At 37.3% G+C, this 17,751-nt stretch overlaps 1 protein-coding gene across 3 annotated transcripts in view; it reads right to left on the bottom strand.

Annotated features, from left to right (window-relative positions):
• The window catches only part of PCCA (propionyl-CoA carboxylase subunit alpha), a 272,572-nt gene that overhangs the window by 165,888 nt on the left and 88,933 nt on the right, over nt 1–17,751 (bottom strand). For 2 of the 3 annotated variants that reach the window (XR_008441592.1, XM_054004588.1), the window contains exons 9-11: nt 17,225–17,303; nt 11,562–11,664; nt 5,159–5,253 (exon numbers count right to left, since the gene is read on the bottom strand). Coding sequence is in view for 2 of the 3 variants with exons in the window: in XM_054004588.1 (XP_053860563.1) it covers nt 5,159–5,253; nt 11,562–11,664; nt 17,225–17,303 (277 nt within the window). In the remaining variant the exon portion in view is untranslated. The remainder of the gene's footprint in view (nt 1–5,158; nt 5,254–11,561; nt 11,665–17,224; nt 17,304–17,751) is intronic. The other variant, XM_054004591.1, reaches the window with a different exon arrangement.

Below are 17,751 nucleotides of genomic sequence, written 5' to 3' on the forward strand. Positions count from 1 at the left end.
ACACACTCAAGGGCATCCAAAGAGCAGCTCAGCTACCACTCTGGGAGCCACTGTGAACACTGCCCAAATGCCAAGGTCTCTTGTTTTAGGAGAGCACTCCACAACTTCCACTGGGCCAGTGAATCAAAAGACTCTGGAAGTCTTTCTGGAAGTAACATATTTTGCTTGTTACTCTCATCTGTACCATAAATTCAGATTTAGATTAACCTACACAGATTAATTATATATATTTCTGTGGTATTCCACCAAAGCCTTGAAACCAGTTGCCCTCAATCTGATACATTAATTTTTCAATTAAAGAACATGTAGTTATTCATCTTGTAAATATACTTATTACTTTTATTTCAGCACATAACTCAGCTATCATTTTAAAATTACTTTTGCAAGGGAATAGACAGTCACTTTTACCTTGCCTTTAAGTTACTCTTTAAAACAGAACCACCGAGTGTTACATATGTCTTGAGATGGCTTCAACAGTGGCCCCTAATTCTGCAGAGGAGCAATTAGGGGCCCTCACCTATCTAAAGTGGCCTCAAAGCCAGTGAAGCTCCATGTGGAGCCCCAGACTGCACTCAGAAGCCAGTGCTGGGTCAGGACTTATCTTTCAGCACTTATTGTGGTGTTTTTCACTGAGACCTGAACTCGCAGAACAGCTAGATACTTCTGCCACAACAAACCATATTTGACACGACACAAGAAGTGAGCAAATATCTAGGCAAAGTAGGAGACAGTGGAATGATTTTCTTTACTGTGAAAGTGCATATCTGTCCTTCCAGTGCCCACACAGGCAGATTCTGATGGACCATAAGGCAGGCATTTTCAGAATTTAGGAAAAAATTTCTTTCTTAGCAAACAATGGGACCAACAGGAAAAGGAAGTCAAGTCTCATTCAAGAAAGCTGTATAAGCTCCTACATCAGATGAAAGGGAAGACTAGAAGATAAAAACTGTCATACTTCTAAGAACAGGCACTGGTAAATGTAAAATAGTTTCATAACACTTCTTATTTTGATTCAGTAAAAGAGGATAATACATTACATGAAATCAACATTTCATAATTCAGTAATTTCTGCAGGACTTTTATCATGAAAGGTCAATGAGTAGCTTACGAAGAACAAAATGTTCTCAGTATCAGCTTCATACTCTATTTCTAGAATAACCATTATTACTTCTCATATAGATGAAAGAGTTAGTCCCCTTCATTACAGTGGTGTCTTCCCTGTACTTTTTAAATGTAGGTCTGAGTTCTCACTGCTCACCTCCTCTGGTAGCCACAGAATGGAACACAGGTGTCACATGGCTAAACTTGATCTCTGCCACACAGTTAAGCTTTACACTCTGAAATGACTGGATCATCCCTACCATTGGCTAGGTTAATTAACCAAAGTTTTCATATTCCCCTCTACTGCTTTACCTTTCAAATACATTGTTTCTCCCTTTTTTAACAATGCACCTTATATAAAAAAGAAAACTGTTCTCCAGTCTAATTAGGCATCACTTGAAAACACAGCATTTTAAACCTGACTTCAAATCTTTTTCTCACACATACACCTGTTTTTCTTTAGACCAAAGAGCTCCTATGGTAGCACAAAAGCTACCATAAAAATTTTTAAAGTATTCACAAAATAAAAGCATCAAAAAGAAAAAATAAATCAGACATGACACTTTATTCATAAGACCTTCATCAAGTTATTGTAAAGTTTATCAAAGGGAATACAATTGGCTTGTCACTTTGTTTCTACAAATGGGCCACATGGGCAAGATGTTACCTCTCCACTTCTAGGAAGTCAGATAAGGGTTCCCAAAATACCCCTATCACCTTCACTCGCAGACAAAGTTGAGGTTTTGAAAAATACAAACAGTTACACCATCAGTGAAAATTTACTGCTCAGTTTGGACAAAAAAACAAATGATCAATAACACTTACCCTTCATTTGAAGATTCCACCACCGGGGTGGTGAACCTCAATTTTCTAAATGTCAAGGTCAGCTTCCCTGCTCCAAGCATATTGCTTGTTTAAAAAAATTACTTATCTACACAAAACATTATCGTTTGAGGTATTCACTATGTACTACCAGACCATGGGCATAAATAGGCTAAAGGATTTGAGTACACAGTTCTGCCCCCACATCTGAATGGTGCCCACCTATGAATCACACGCACAGGCACAAGGAGAACAGGCTCCCATTTCTCATAACCCAAAATCCTTCAAGGACTCTAGACAGTGAGCGGAAATGTAGAGTCTGACACACATATATGCAGAACAACTCTAAGGAGAACCTGTAGATAGAGTCTAGTTCAATAATGCACCTTCTAAGCTCCTGCCTATATACATTCATTCAAATTGTCAGTGCCTCTGAACAGATGACCATTCCTTCACACAAGTGGTGAGGCAAATTTGCAATGCTTTAAGAAGCTTCTAACAGGTTCAGAAATTGTTAGATAGGACACATGTGCTCACCAAAGTAAAGTTTTAGAGCGTTCCTCTAAGTTACTACTCCAATTATTGAACAGGATGTCAGTTAATACTCTTGTCCATTTAATTTTGATTAATCCCAAAGAATCCATGGCTTTTCTGATAAACTCATAGGTCTTGTTTCTCCACATGGGAAATAATCTCTTATTAACCACTCCAGCAGACAGGAAAATACAACCACACCTTCGTATTTTTCCTTGCCAAAGTACAGTGTCTCATGGCAACTGCCTGTGAAAATGAACAGAGAAGAGCTTGGGCAGTTAGGAACAAAAACCTCAACTAAGGAACTACACTAAGACTATTAAACGCCACTCATGTCACTCATCTCTTTAAATGTTAGCCTCTGTGAAATGAGAAGATAACAGCATATCCAAAAACGTGTAAAAGTAGAAGCAGATAAAATTATGGTACATCACTGGAAGCTTTGTGCATCACTAACTTTGCAGAGCACAAATTAAAAAACTAGAGCTGATTGGATGTATCTTATTGTCTGTGGTTCCCAAAACAGAGGGAACAACAACTCACATGTGAAACTCACTATGTGAAAAGGGTACAAGCAAAGTTTTTGGTCTCCTATTTGAATCTGGGGGATTGAGCACCATGAACACTAGGAGTCCCTTGAATATTGTAACCTCAGTGTGTAAGCTAAATGGGTTTCTCTTCTCAAAACAGAGAGGGTGTTTTGTTTGTTTGGGTTTTTTTTAACAAAAGCCTAAACTTCCCTAGGAAAACTGGAGATACAAACACAAAATGACTTCATATGGATAAGTTCAGCAGCTGCAGACTTATCTTTAAGAAAATCATAGGTTACTCTCCAAGCCAAAAGGCCCTCAGTCTCTTAACTTAGACACATAGGAAAATGCCATCATAATAAGAGTAAATAAAAAAGGCACGAGACGAGGCCAATGTCAAAAGTCCTAAATTGTCCAAAAGACAAAAAAAAAAAAAGAAATTTAGCCTATAACATCCCTATCTCCCAGGCCTCATGAGAGAAAATAAAAAGGGTTGACCTATCTCAGAGTTCTTAATAGCAGCCATCATTTAAAACAGGAGAAAAGAGGACAGTCTATTTCCTACATCCAGCAGTACCAGAAGAGGTGTGTCCAGGAGTCCTCAAGCTATCAAACTGAAACAGCATTTACAAGAAGTGTTAAGTTGAGGCTTTAGGGTCTCTCTGGTGTCTCACAGAAGTTAATGCCCTACTTATCTTGTAACCCTTTGAGAATTATTGGATTCTGCAGCCAAGTGCAAGTGGCTGTAAGGCAGGTAACGCTTCCAAAGCTGCCAACAGAAGTCTGGCAGAGTCTAAAACATTCAACAACAAAAAGGAAGAAAGGTTTTCATGCCAAATTTTGGAAGTTATTGAGTTGCTCACACTCTAATAGGGTCATAGGAGGGGATGAGAAAACTTAATGGCAACTCCAACAGAGAAGCCCAAGAAAGTTAAAAAGTTGGTATTTCTGATGAAAGAAAACACTCTGATCACAGCTGGCTGGTGAGAGAAAGACGTATCATGCCACTTTAATTGACCACAGGCATGGAGAAGGAGCAGGAATAACAGGCACTGCCTTACATATATTCATGAGGCAGAAGATCATTTTAGTGCTTAGGTACACATACATGCACATGTGCATTGTATCAGGACCTGAAATATTCACTTTCCAGAACACAGGAAGATCTTTAGGCATAAGCAGCATAAGATTCCAAGAAATCCACAAGCACTAGCAGGAAGCACTTAGAAGTGGATTTGTATCTTCAGATTTAAACTTTGTTCTTTTATTTAAAATATAGGCCAAACAGTGGCAGTCCTGAAATTATGATTCAACATTAACTAATAAGGAACCTCTAAAGAAATGTCATTTGGGTGATGTGCTTTTCCTCACATCCCAAATTGTTGCATAACATAGTTCCGTGCTATAAAAAAATATGGCAAACCCATCCCAGCTGGTGAACATATTACACTGGTAATTCCCACAGGCAGTGATATACCTGTGTCTGCCTTTCTGAAATCAGAATTTCTTGCTGCCCTCTTTACACACGTATTCTCTGATGACTGCTATGCAACAGAAAATACAGCAAGTCCATATCTTGCATAGCAGCAAGGAATTTCAGCTTCACATTAAATCAGTAAGATTAAAACAACTTTGTACTTTTGCATCTAGATCTCTAATTCACTACCATGAATGGTACTAAAAGTGCTGCAGAGTATTTTGTACTTCATATTCCAATTCAAATGGAAATATACAGTATTATATGGCCTCTACACAATTATTCTAACAGTCAAATACCTGTATCCATGGTAAAATTCATACTTATTTCATATTTTACTTGACTTTTATATCCAAAAGTAAATATCAAAGGAAAATACCATATATATACACACAAAGCCATACCACACACATTGGATTGGTAAGATCCAAATCCATTTTATACAAGATCATTTTTAAAATTAACTACACAATACTAGTTTTCTTACAGAAAGACACTGTAAAGCAAAATCAAAACACCCTCAAGAACAACATCAAAATTGCAGTACAGTCAAATGACTGTAACAAGCATTTATTTTCTTTGTGCTTTTTAATAGAATAAAATTTTCTTGCATTTGTACAATAAATAAAAGCAGCAGGCTTCCAAAAGTGCTTTCAGTTACTACAAAGCTGCATCAAGAATCCAGTATACACACCTTGGTGCTTCCTCCACAACCTTCTGGTTTCTCCTCTGAATGGAGCATTCTCTTTCATTCAACCACAAGGCATTGCCATGTTTATCTGCCAAAATCTGAAACAATAACATACTGCTATTAACAAACAGATGTAAGCACATGGTCTTTTGACATAATACTGTTATGCAGCATTTAGGGTTTGGGGGTTTTTTCCCCATCTAAAAATAAAGCTTGGGGGAAAAAATCTCATGTAGGAAATTAATTGTATATGAAATACTAATTGAACATTCCTTCAAATTCTGAGTAGGACTATTCTAAAGGATCTATGTAGAGTCTGTACATAGCCAAACACCCTCTCACTTCAAAATTTGATTTCTGAATATTAGGGATCTTCTTACAAAAGGCTGAAATAAGATTAAAACTACATTTGCAAGCATTTTAAATTGCACTGCATTACAAAATTACACAAAAGCAAAATATTGCATCAACAAAAAAAATCTGAAAGGATGCCAAATTTTGCTCCTGAATTACACACAAAAGCTATCAGAAAAAACATCTAATGGAGCTTTCTTAGTAGGCAAACCACAGTGCCTTGTCTTTAATGAAGAAAAAAAAATTCAGAAACTTTGTTATCCTTCATTAAGGAGAATAAAATTTACACCTCCTTCAGTACTTTCAAAGGAAATAAAAGCAGTAGTTTTAAGAAATTTTTTAAAAATCAGTAACTACAGTTCTTGGCTGCAGCTTAGTTCATGGAAGGGGTAACAAAATCAAGTATCTAGATTCAACTACATAAATTACAAGCTAGAAAAAAGCCCATAAGTTGAGCATAACAGAACTCTTAATTGATTCAACTTTAAACTAGAGGTGCAAGTAAGAAAGGGAACTCTGTCCCTTTATGAAATTGATGGTATGATGCACCTATTTCCAATACCAAATACTAGATTTGAAGATTCAAGTAGACTTCTGTTAAGGTTGGACACTGGCGCAATGCCAGCGTCCCCATGAAAATGCACTTTCTTTAAATAAATGCTGTGAGATGTTATTAGGAACAGAGCAGAGCAGGCCCAAGCTTAATAACAAAGGAAAAAAAACTTTATTAAACTACTACTAATACAGAAAACACATAAACTAAATCTAGGATGAAGACTTTTTAAACCACCCCTCCTCCTCCCAATTCTAAAAACACTTAGTATGAAACATTACCTGGGATTCTTGATCAAATTACTACTCTTCAGATAATCAATACTTAAACTATCAAGGGAGAGAGAAGTCTCTCTTGTACTATAGACTCCTCAGGAAACACAGCTGCCCCCCTGTGTTTCCCTGTCACACATGGTAACTGCCTGGAAAAAATCTGCTAGTGTGACACTCTCTATTCCATGTCACAGTGCTCTCACCACTGTGCATGGACAGACTGTTCATAGGGTTCTTTTAAGGATGCTTTGCTACAGACTTAAAGATACAACAGTTCAGTTTCTCATCCGGGGACTACAGTCCCCCCCATTTTCCCCTGGGGCCGAGGGGTCTAAAAACAGGACTCATCTTCTTCCCAAAGACAGAGGGTATCACCATTCCCTCTTTAGCGTTCTTCGTTTCTCGCTATTTTTGTGCTGTTCGAAGCTGAAACAGGTCTCCCTGGGTTACTACTGCATCTCTCTAAAATGCAGTCTTTATTGCAGGAGATTTTGGTTCAGTCTATGGTTAATAAGAAAAGTCTAGCTAAAGCTACTTCATCATCTCTTCCCACTTAAATATTTTTTCTTCTAACATCTTAGTTCTCGGATTATTTCTCTTCTACTACAAATTAAGGAGGAGTAATATTTTTGAAAAGTTTTCATTTCTTGGAAAGGGTTAAAAGTTCAGACTCCTTGGACGGCTGATATCTCGGTCCGGCTTTCCGCCTCCCACGCTGGGCACCATCCCCCCCTTTCTCTTTCTCCTCTGCCGGCAAATTTCCAGGTGCCGCCAGGCTCTCTGTCTCTTTCCCTCTTGGGGGGGGGGGAGGCAAAGGCATCTCCGCTTCTCTCCACCCTTCCATCCACAGGAGCTGGCTCGGTTCCAGACCCTCAGCCCCCCTCGGCCTACCTGGGCAAGGCCGCGTGGCTTCCCCTCCCCCACCCAGCCCAAGGCCGGGCAGGGGAGGTCTGCACTCTCTGACGACCAGAACTAAAAGAGAGAGTTCTCCTGGGAGTTCTTGCTTTTAACCCCTTGTGTTCTCAGAGGCGTGTCCATACTTTCAGTGGTCACTCCAGGTGCCAATATCCAAACCTGACCACTGATTGGTTTGACCCAACTTCCTGGAAAAAATTCACTTCCATGTCAAACCACGACAACTTCTTCCCATCTTATGATGATAACTCTACACTTATTCTTAGAACAATTTCTCTTAATACATACCACACCTGCTCCCTTTCTTCCATATAAAATTTTTCTTCTAACCCATTTTTTTTCCATCTATCTTCCTGCTCTGATCTGCGGGAACCCATGCCAATATTCATGCTTCATTCTTTAATAGCTCACTCCTACACTGAAAACCAACAAGATAAAGCAAGGAGACAATCTTCCTCAAACTGTGTGAACTCAACCATATCTACCACATTTGTGACAACGAATCTGTATTATTTATTATTCCTTTTAGCACCACAGAGCAAGTATGGCACTAGGCAATATGAATTTCTGCATCTATGACACCAATGGTTGCTAAGGCGTGAAAAATCTGGGTAGATGTGACTGAAAACAAGGCAGTGAACTCATGAAGACAACTTATGTGCATTGTGCAGCATCAGATCCAGGTGTTCTGTGCCCTGGAAGATCAGATGTTTTCCCTCCTAAAGAGTTCTGTTGTGCTCCCACAAATTTATGGAGCTCTCTAGTGGAAAAAGGGGTCTAGAAGACTGACAATTTAAGGATTTTTTAAACTACAGCATCTCCCAGAATCCTCCTTCCTGTCCAGGGGGAGGTTTAGCAGCAGTAGTAGCACCAAGATGCTCCAGCCAACTGCTAGCTCCCCTAGCAAGGGACTCAACACAAAGAGGGGAGAGAGGAGAAGGGAGAGGAGAGAGGGGAATAAAAACAGGTACTTCCTACCTAAGTGGTCACCCATCCAATCCAGAATTTGTAGTGGAGCTCTATAAATTAATGGGGCCCTAAAAGAAATCATTTGGAAGGTCCAAAGATTTTTGGACTAATTTTTTGTGAGGGTTATTTTAGTATTAAAGCAGTACCTCTAGAGCATAGCACGGTACTTGATGAAAAAATCACTGTGCTGTAAGCAGAATGATTCCTTGTGAGCACTTCTGCTTCACTGTTAGAAAGCCTACAACTTTCCACAGAATTCTGTCTCATCAAAACAAAAAAACCAAAAAATATTGGAACATTACAATAAAAATTGGTCATTGTGCTTTTCTCCTCTCTCTCTCTGTATTTTTCAGAAGAGGATAATACATTTTTTTAATCCAAGCAGTAACTTTTTTCCACTTCTGGACTTTTCTCATATCCTAGTAAATTTCAGCAACCTGGATCTTAAAAGAAATGTGTTTCTATTCTTAGTTAATGGAAAAAAGAGACACGGATAAACATCTACTATGAGAAAGTAATTACAAATAGAATAAGCCAACAAAATCCAGCATTAGGCTTTTTTTTTTATTCTGTGTCCACTGTTTCCAGTAGAAGAAACTAACCATAAAACAATTGTATTTCAGAAGACATTTGCAGCATTCCAAAATCATCATCTCTGAGATGTTGTGACATTCCAGTACACATCTCACTAAAAATGCATGTCCCAGCTACAGCTTTTGTTTCTATTATCTAAACAGTCATAACAGAAAATGCCCCATTTTGCAGGATTAGATGATTAGGACATTAGCACATGCTATGCACATCTACATGCATTTGCAATAATAAAAATAATTAAATATTATGTAGTGGAATCCCTCCTACATGATTCAGCTAAATTCTGTTTCCAGTTGTAGGACTGTTCACGTACTCTTCCTTTAAACTTTTTATCAGATACTTCAGGAGAACAGGACTTCAAATCAGTTCAAGCATAAAGTGTATTTGGACTCTATTTTCCTGTTAATTGTTTTAGTCTTTTCTCATGTTTTACAAAGTGATTGTTTTATAGCTAGACACAGGAAACTTCTTATTTAACAATTTTAAGTACCAGTGCTTTGGAGAAGTATAAGAAAGCTAAAAAAAGTTCTATTTAAAAGTCACTGCTAAATTAATAAATATTTGGCATCTGGTCTCAAATTGTTTGTATATTCAGCAGTTTGAAAATGAACCAAGGTCAACGTCCTAAAGCTGATTAGAACATGAAGTTAAAATGATATGCCATGATATTGTTAAAAGCTACCATCAAAGTGCTTGTATAAGGAAAACAACATTTACTGTATACCCATTATAAATAAAACTATAAATTATTACTAGCAAAGCCATTTTATTGAACTTATTCAACCATTCCTAAATACAGCACTGCTTAATTTTTTGGGCTAACCCTTTTTTTAAACCCAAAGGAATCAAGACAATGTAAATACTGCCCTGAACTCATAGAAGTATGGGAGAACCAGTCTCATCTAACTTTTGTCATTGAAGAATCAGTGGGAACCTGGTCAATCTCCCAAATCTGCAAGCACTGAAAGAGACCTTTAAGGTGTACTGATCTGCACAGACAAAAAGAAATAAAAAGACATATGTAGCCAAAAATTATTAGCCATAGCAAGAGAATACAGAAAGATGCTCTAGCAATCTGACCTCTTTGAACCCTAAGATCAGTGCTGAAATCAAGTTCACTATGTACCTTTCCATGACTTTTCAATAGAGAATAAGGTTTCATTTTTACACTGTTTCTTCATTTTGCTGTTTGACTGTTTATAGACCATTTCTTCGTTTCACTCTTCCTTCTCCCTTCTACTCCTCTCTGCTGAGACCATACCAGGAGCACAAGATCCAGCTCTGGAGTCCTCAGTACAAGAAAGACATGGGTCTGTTGGAACAGGTCCAGAGTAGAGCCACAAAAATGATCAGAGGGTCTGAACACCTCTCCTGTGAGGAAAGGCTGAGAGATTTGGGGTAGTTCAGCCTGGACAAAAGAAGGCTCTGGGGAGACCTAATTGCAGCTTTTCAGTACTTAGAGGGGGGCTGATAAAGATGGAGACAAACTTTTTGGCAGGGCCTATAGCGACAGGAAAATGGGAAATGACTTTAAACTACAAAATAATAGATATAAGGGAGAAATTTTTCATTATGGGAGTGGGGAAACAACAGAACAGGTTGCCCAGAGAGGTGGTGGATGCCCCATCCCCAGAAACGTTCAAGATCAGGTTGGACAGAGCTCTGGGCAGCCTGATCTGGTTGAAGATGTCCTTGCCCATTGCAGGGGGTTGGACTAGATGGCCTTTCAAGGTCCCTTCCAACTCAAACCATTCTAAGATTCTATGATCTGCAAGTTAGCCCCATAGGAAGCATCAAGCTGTGAGCACACATCTGGCAGAGTGAAAAACGTTAAGTATTTCTCTCTTAGAAATCATTCCACACTATCAAGTTTACTGTTGTTTCATTCAGTTATTGAGCTACTTCAGCCTCTCACTACTTAAAAAAAAAAAAAAAAAAAAAAAACACCATGTGCCACAACACAGAAAAGGTTTAGATTTTGCACAAAAAGAAATGAAATTTCTGTGTAAAAAAAATGAAATTTCTGTTGAGGAAATGAAGATGCTCCGTATAGATTTCTTGTCAGGAAATACCTCAAGGCTATTGACAAAAACACAATTCAGCTACCTACATAAGATCAGCTATCACAAATTTTGAAATCATAACTTTGTGAACAAGTGCCTAAAAGAAACAACTTTTGTTCTGCATCAGGAGACCTGACTGAACTCTAAATCCAATAAAAGACAGAAATGGAAGTAATGCAGAAGTTAAAGAGAATACGCCTGATTTTGAACCACAAACTGCCCAAAATGGGACACAAACTGTCCTGAGTTCCCAAGTAGAATTAGATACTTCAGAACAGAATTCCAAAATACTGACAAAACCACACAGCCCTTGCAACCAATCATTGGCATGGCAGTTCTTGAACCCCTACATCCTCTGCTGCACTCAAGCACTCTAACAGGATCCAGAGTTCAAACCTCCAGCCTTCAGGACAGATGCCTACAACTTTCTTTTTTTCTCCCCCAACAAACTGAGCACAGTTCACAGTCTTCCTGCTAAAGAAAGGCTAGGGAATAAAAACAGGAAGGCTGTATTGTACATGATAGCCATGTAGTTTGAGCAATGACCCAAGACACCGGAAAAACACAAGACTCTAGGCCTTTTCTAGTGGAGCGTTTGAAACATTTTGAAGTTTGATTTATTTATGAGTTCAAACCTCACTAAATAAATACACAATAATAGGAGCAATAATAATAATAGTACAAACCTGGATTTCTATGTGACGAGGGTTATCAATGAACTTTTCTATCAGTAAGCGATCATCACCAAAACTTGAAGCAGCTTCTTGAGATGAAAACCTAAAACCTTCCCTTAAATAAAGAAAACAAAAAGAATAGCCTGTATTTAAGAAATCCTGAAGCATACAAGAAAGAACACTTACTGATTTCACTAAACAGTCAATCTTCATTAATCAACACACATCCGAAAACCATGTTATACCATTTGCAGTTGATTCTGCAATTAATCTTTTTTTTCATGCTTTTTTACAAAGTCAAAAAAAATCCCAACCAACCACAAACCAAACCATTCTCAAATGGTTAACTACAATTAACTACAATTAAGAAGAATTTACTACAATTATGTATTCATTTTCTTCTGCAAAACTAATAAAGTAATTGAAATTTAAGACCCAGTGATTACCAAGTACTTGCTATGCAGAAGTAAAGGTGAAGCTCACCATTATTTACAGCACACAGCCCTCTTAATACTCAAGAACAGCAGAGGCTGGTTAATTCTGCATTAAAAACTGCAAATATAATATTACAGTCATTGCAAATTCCACCACTGAACACAACCTAAAGATGCAATTCTTGACCTCACAGAACACACCAGCTGTACTAGTAGATTTTCCCTGCCTTAAAGTTCAAGTGAGTGTTATACAGAGCACTCTGTATGCTTCCCTCTGTTTCTTCTCTTAGATATGTAGCTAAACAAATTAAAGTTTGCAAGGTACTTTATTAACATTTTTTTTTCCTAAATTGCAGAAAGAATATTCCTTGGGTTATAAGCTCTGACAAACAAGTTCATGAACAGCTTTCTCAGGGTGAGACAGAGCATAAGGCAGGAACCCAAAGGCTTCACTGAAATTTTCTACAGGCTCTGTAAGTCACACATTAGTGCCATTCATGTTGATACATATGGAAAGCTGGGTTAAGTTTCGGCGTCACTGACTACTGAAACAGCATCCCTAACTTTTGTGCCCAGAGTAAGAACTACAATACAATTGACTTGAAGTTTTCATGGTTTCCATGTCTTGGATGTAGTTAACCCAGACCACAGATTCACAAGATAGATAAATTTACAGTAGAGAAATGTGTATATTTAAAAGTATATCTTCACATTTTTTCAGCGCTGTGGGATAATAAATGTTGTAGTTTTGAGAGATTATAACTAATGTACAACTTTCCTAAATTCATACTCAATTTCAATATATTTAACTACCTAGTAAAGATAAAAGAGGGACATCAAAATTAGTGATTCTGTGCACTACCTGATGTGTCCAAAAATAAAACAAAGTGCTGTAACAAACAGCCATACATAGTGTTTCTTATTGAAACTGATTTACAGCTATTTTAACTCCTATATCAAAGGCTCTGTTTTGTTTTGTAAACATTTTTGTGTCACATAGTTTATTCACAATTATTCACAATTGACTTTTTCTTTCACTGAAGGAAGAGTGCTAATTAGAAATCTAAACTGCAATACTTGTTAAAAAAAGACAGGTGCCTAATCATCTCATCCATACATCTGTAAATCTTTTTAAATTATATATAATAGGAATGACTATCTCAGATATTCTGACCTTGTTTTATCTTACAACACTGTGCAGTTGCAATTGGCCGGTGACAAAAATTACTTCCAAATAGATGTGAGGGAAAAAAAATGAAAATAAAAGCAGAGCAGGCTTTTTAGGAAGGCTGTGTAATCTCAGTGCAAAATCCAATCAGGCAAAGCTCTAAGCAATCAATTTAAACTGAGAGCTGATGCTATTCAGAGGATGAAGCTGGATGAGATGCTGTCTCTAGATCCCTTCAAACATGCACAGTTACAGAGAGGAAAAACAGGATCTCTCTAAGGTTCACCTCTTTCCCTACAGTACATTTACTCACACTGAAGTTTAAGTTGTACAAAAGCATTACTGATGTTGCCACAAGCCTTCCTGTGGTAGTCTGAAGTGAAACAGCCATGCCAACTTTCTGCCTCCTGCTCTGAGATCAGCAGCGCTGCTTTAATTAAAACAATTTTCTTTTGAGGCAGTCAGACACTAACAAAAGACTGTATTCATTATGTAAAACTTCAGTTTTCAGAAACAGGAAATAGTAAAAGAATATTTTTTTCTTGTTGAGGCCAGCATTAGAAGGGCCATCTAGTTAAAAAGTAGATGTTTGATAGCCATTAGTATAGTAGAAGCCCTCTAAAACCCTGAGAAGTAGCCAATAGACATTCAAATGCTGTTGACTTCACATACAGAACCAATATAAATTGCTTCAGCTTAACTCCAAATTTTTTAAAAATCAATTAAAATTATCTAGTCACAGCATTTTACATATGTTTACACATGTAGATGGCATGAATATGCGAATGCGTGGGTTTTTTTAAAAACAGGGGTTTAGGAAACACTGTTCTTTACTCATCCAATAGATACCTTCCCCTTACCTGAACAGCACATAACTGTACAGGACAGACCAAAGATGTCAGGCCCATACACTCCTGGTTTTGCATAGTACTTTGAAAGGCCAAATGCAATGCTTTGGGAAGATAATAAACTTAATGCACAGGCTCGTAACAGGTAATACTGTTTTGTTTTTAAAGCCTTGTCCTCTTATACTGCACACTTCATATATCCTTTGCTTTAGGAGGTGGAGGATTCAGAATGATTTTGCTACTTATTATTCCACATTAACTTCTTTCAGTCCCATTGCTCATTCCAAGCACAAGGCCACAGAAGAGAAATTATAAGGGGTTCTTGGAATCTGAGAGCAGATGTTTGATTTCCATTCACAAAATTGGCATAAGCACCAAGAATTTCAGAAACAGGACAATTTACATTTTCCTATTATTATGTTAAAAAACAAAATATCTCTAAACATCTGTTGCTGGAAGCTGCCTTGGTAAAACTTTCAAAACAGATACCCATTAAGCATGCAAAACTTCAATATCTAGAAAAAGTTACAGAAGGTGAGACAATAGGGGGGAATTACTAACATAAAGCTCAAAATTTTTCAAAGGTAACTCTTAAAAAAATAACTTAGTACAAATTTCCAACTTGGAGGGTATCATATCTGCAGCTGAAGCTACTAGATAAAGAAACTAATTTCGTGCAAATCCACAGAGGTTAAAACATGGGCCAATAGCTCCTGTATGATGACCTCTGACACTCAACCTACAAGCAAGTGCAAAGATCCGTCACAAGTTCTGCCAGAAAATTTCAATCTGTTCTTTGGAAAAGACAGAATCCTGAATTTAATTCCTTTTCAGAGCTGACAGGCCACCATTTGGAGCCATGAAGCCTAAAGACTTAATTAGATGATCAATTGTTATGAGCATACTGGAAGCAGTTCTGTCAGTTTCTCCACAAAGAGGGAATGATACAGATGAGGTGCAGATAGTCAGACACGTGCCCTGGTCATGTTCTGCTGTACTGCACCATGAACTTCACATTGCCTGTACCTCGAAAGCATTTTCAGATCAGTTTTCAGATTTCAGTTCGCTGGGGTGCAAGCGCAGAGGCTCTTAATATACAAAACCAGAGCTGGGATGATCAGTGACTACGTTAAAAATACTTTTAATTACAGATCACAGCAGAACTTTCTCAGGCTGCAAAAAAATCTACCACCCTGAACTAAAGATAAACTGCTTTTCTGAAATCTGTCCTTCATTTTCCATAAAATTTCAAGTAGGCATCTATTAGGTCAAGAAATCATAAATTTCTAAATTATACTTCTGCTAAATTATACTTCTCCAAACCAAGAAAAGTAGCTAGGGATTACATTAGAGTGAACACAGGACTATTTTAATTTCAGTGGGTCAGTGGCTTGAAATATACACAAAATTCAACTCTAGAACTTGACCAAAATTTGGAAAAAAGCAATAGAAGTGAGAACTGGGAGGGATTCAGATCTTAAAAAACACAACAGCAGCCCTACCCAGAGAGGGGGTCAACACTTAAGCTTTCCGCAGTGATAGGCACGTGAACAGCTATTTCAAAAAACAAACTGTAACATTGACAAAACTGTACCAGTATTTCTTTAAGAAATACTAGCTGAAAATTAATAGAAATCTTAGCTATAGCTGGAATAACATAATAATTACAGAGGATCTAAAACAATTGTCATCATTTGGCATATTTAAGGGATGTGAAAGATGAAGCAGTAAGTTACCACAGAGAATAATTCTGTTGCAGTAGCAATTAAGTTCCTCAGATCAGTCTTTTCTACTTCCAGTGGCTATTTCTACATTATGCTACGTATTCATTTTAGGCTTCTTATTATACACATAGCCAGTTGAAACAAGAAAAATTTTCAACAAGCCTGAAAATCCAAAATATGTTTCAAACAAGAAGATTTTTCACCCAGAAGGTGGTTGGGCACTAGCTGTGGTTTCCATAACCACAGCCTTTCTCCAAAATAAGTTAGCAATCATGATTTTAGATCCACTTTTACTTTAAAACAGTTACTTTAATCAAGCTCCTTTGCTCCTTTCTGAATTAAACAAGAAATGAACACCTTCCTTTCAAGTCCAACAGATGAACTGCTGCCTGCACAAGATCAACGTAGTAATTTTGGATTCTAAAGCAGTAGGAACAAAGTATCCTTTTAAAAAAGAAGGTTATTCTAGATCTTCATTCTAATGCACAGAACATTATTTTCCTATTTAGATTTGAATACAAATGGACTACACAGAGAATGGTATGTTTTCTTTAAATCTAAAATTTAACTGCTAGACATTCATTATTCTTTCATCCCAATTTAGGTTTTGACAAACAAAAATTTAACAGGGGACAGAAAAATGACAGGGAAGTCTAGCAGGTGGCTAAATTAAACTAATGAAAATTTCAGTTGTACTTCGAGTTTACTCCAGCACATGTGCTGCTCCCTCCATGCAGAAAGGAAAACATTCAGGTTATTTTGGATCAAATAGGCTTTTCATTACAAGTTTAGAAAAATCAGAAAATACTTTTTTCTATAAGATCAGTAGCACATGGAGTTCTGATCAGGCTCCCTCGCTGCCAGAAGATCAGCAGAGAATGGATTTTAAAATTCCAAGTCAATAACAAAACATCATGCAATGTTCAGGATTCAGACAACCAACAGGAGACATAAAAACATCTCTGTGTTGAAACACGTGTTGTTTCAAAACAGACAAAAGTACAATAGCTTGCTGATACAAATACTTTAAACACAGAAGTATGCAATTTATTAGAGCACATTCTGGTAACACCGTATGTGCTCCCACATATGAATTATCAGTCTCATCAACTTTAACAGAACTAATGGCATACATTAATGTTTGTGAATCAGAGCCAATAAATATTCTACCTAACACAGAGAATTAATAAATCAGCATTCTGAAAGGCATACAGCAAAATGTTATTTACAGTCTGACATTGGACTAACAGTAGTTGTAAATGTTGGTTTTTTACCTAAATTAATGGATGATGTTCTGTAAGATTTATGCAATAATTAATTAGAAATAGGCACTTGTAAACTTCCAAAGTATATTTCTCACTATGCTAAAGGGAGAAAACCAAATAATATCCAATTTCTCTGTCTAACATTTCATATCTGCTCAACTGTCAGCTTACAATGGCTTAATGGGACTTCAGTAACTGCAGCATTCATCAAGGCAAGCTTTTGGACAGCATCTCACCTGGTCTCTTCATCATCCCAAGCGATTCTCATGCCTTTCCCACCACCACCTGCTGAGGCCTTGATCATGACAGGGTAGCCTAACAGCGGGGAACAATTAGACAGAAGTTCAAACTTTGTTCAGTTGGTCAGAGGAACATGACAACTGACCACATGTCCAATAAAGCCAGTAGACAATAACTTCGTTTATTAAAACACTTTGTTTGCAGGGAGAACAGAGGAGAATTTTTTCTTTTCAGAACTTAGCTGTCAGTGCAGTAATTTCTACAGCCAAGAAAGGCTGTCTTCCCCAATTCATTTATACCAAAAAAAACACTGAATGAATTATTCCCAAATAATGAAGTGATTTATGAATAAGGCATTTGACCTTCTTAAGCTCACATTTCTTTAGGAACAATTTTTTCCCTTTGTTGCTGCTTAAATAATATTTTTAATTAAAAACAAAAATTAGTAGATATTAATAAATTAAGTCTAAAGATTAAGTAAACAAATATGCATAATATCAACACCTCTAGTACAGCACATTTT

Source organism: Vidua macroura, chromosome 2 (genome assembly GCF_024509145.1).
Source record: "Vidua macroura isolate BioBank_ID:100142 chromosome 2, ASM2450914v1, whole genome shotgun sequence".
Taxonomy (NCBI): domain Eukaryota; kingdom Metazoa; phylum Chordata; class Aves; order Passeriformes; family Viduidae; genus Vidua; species Vidua macroura.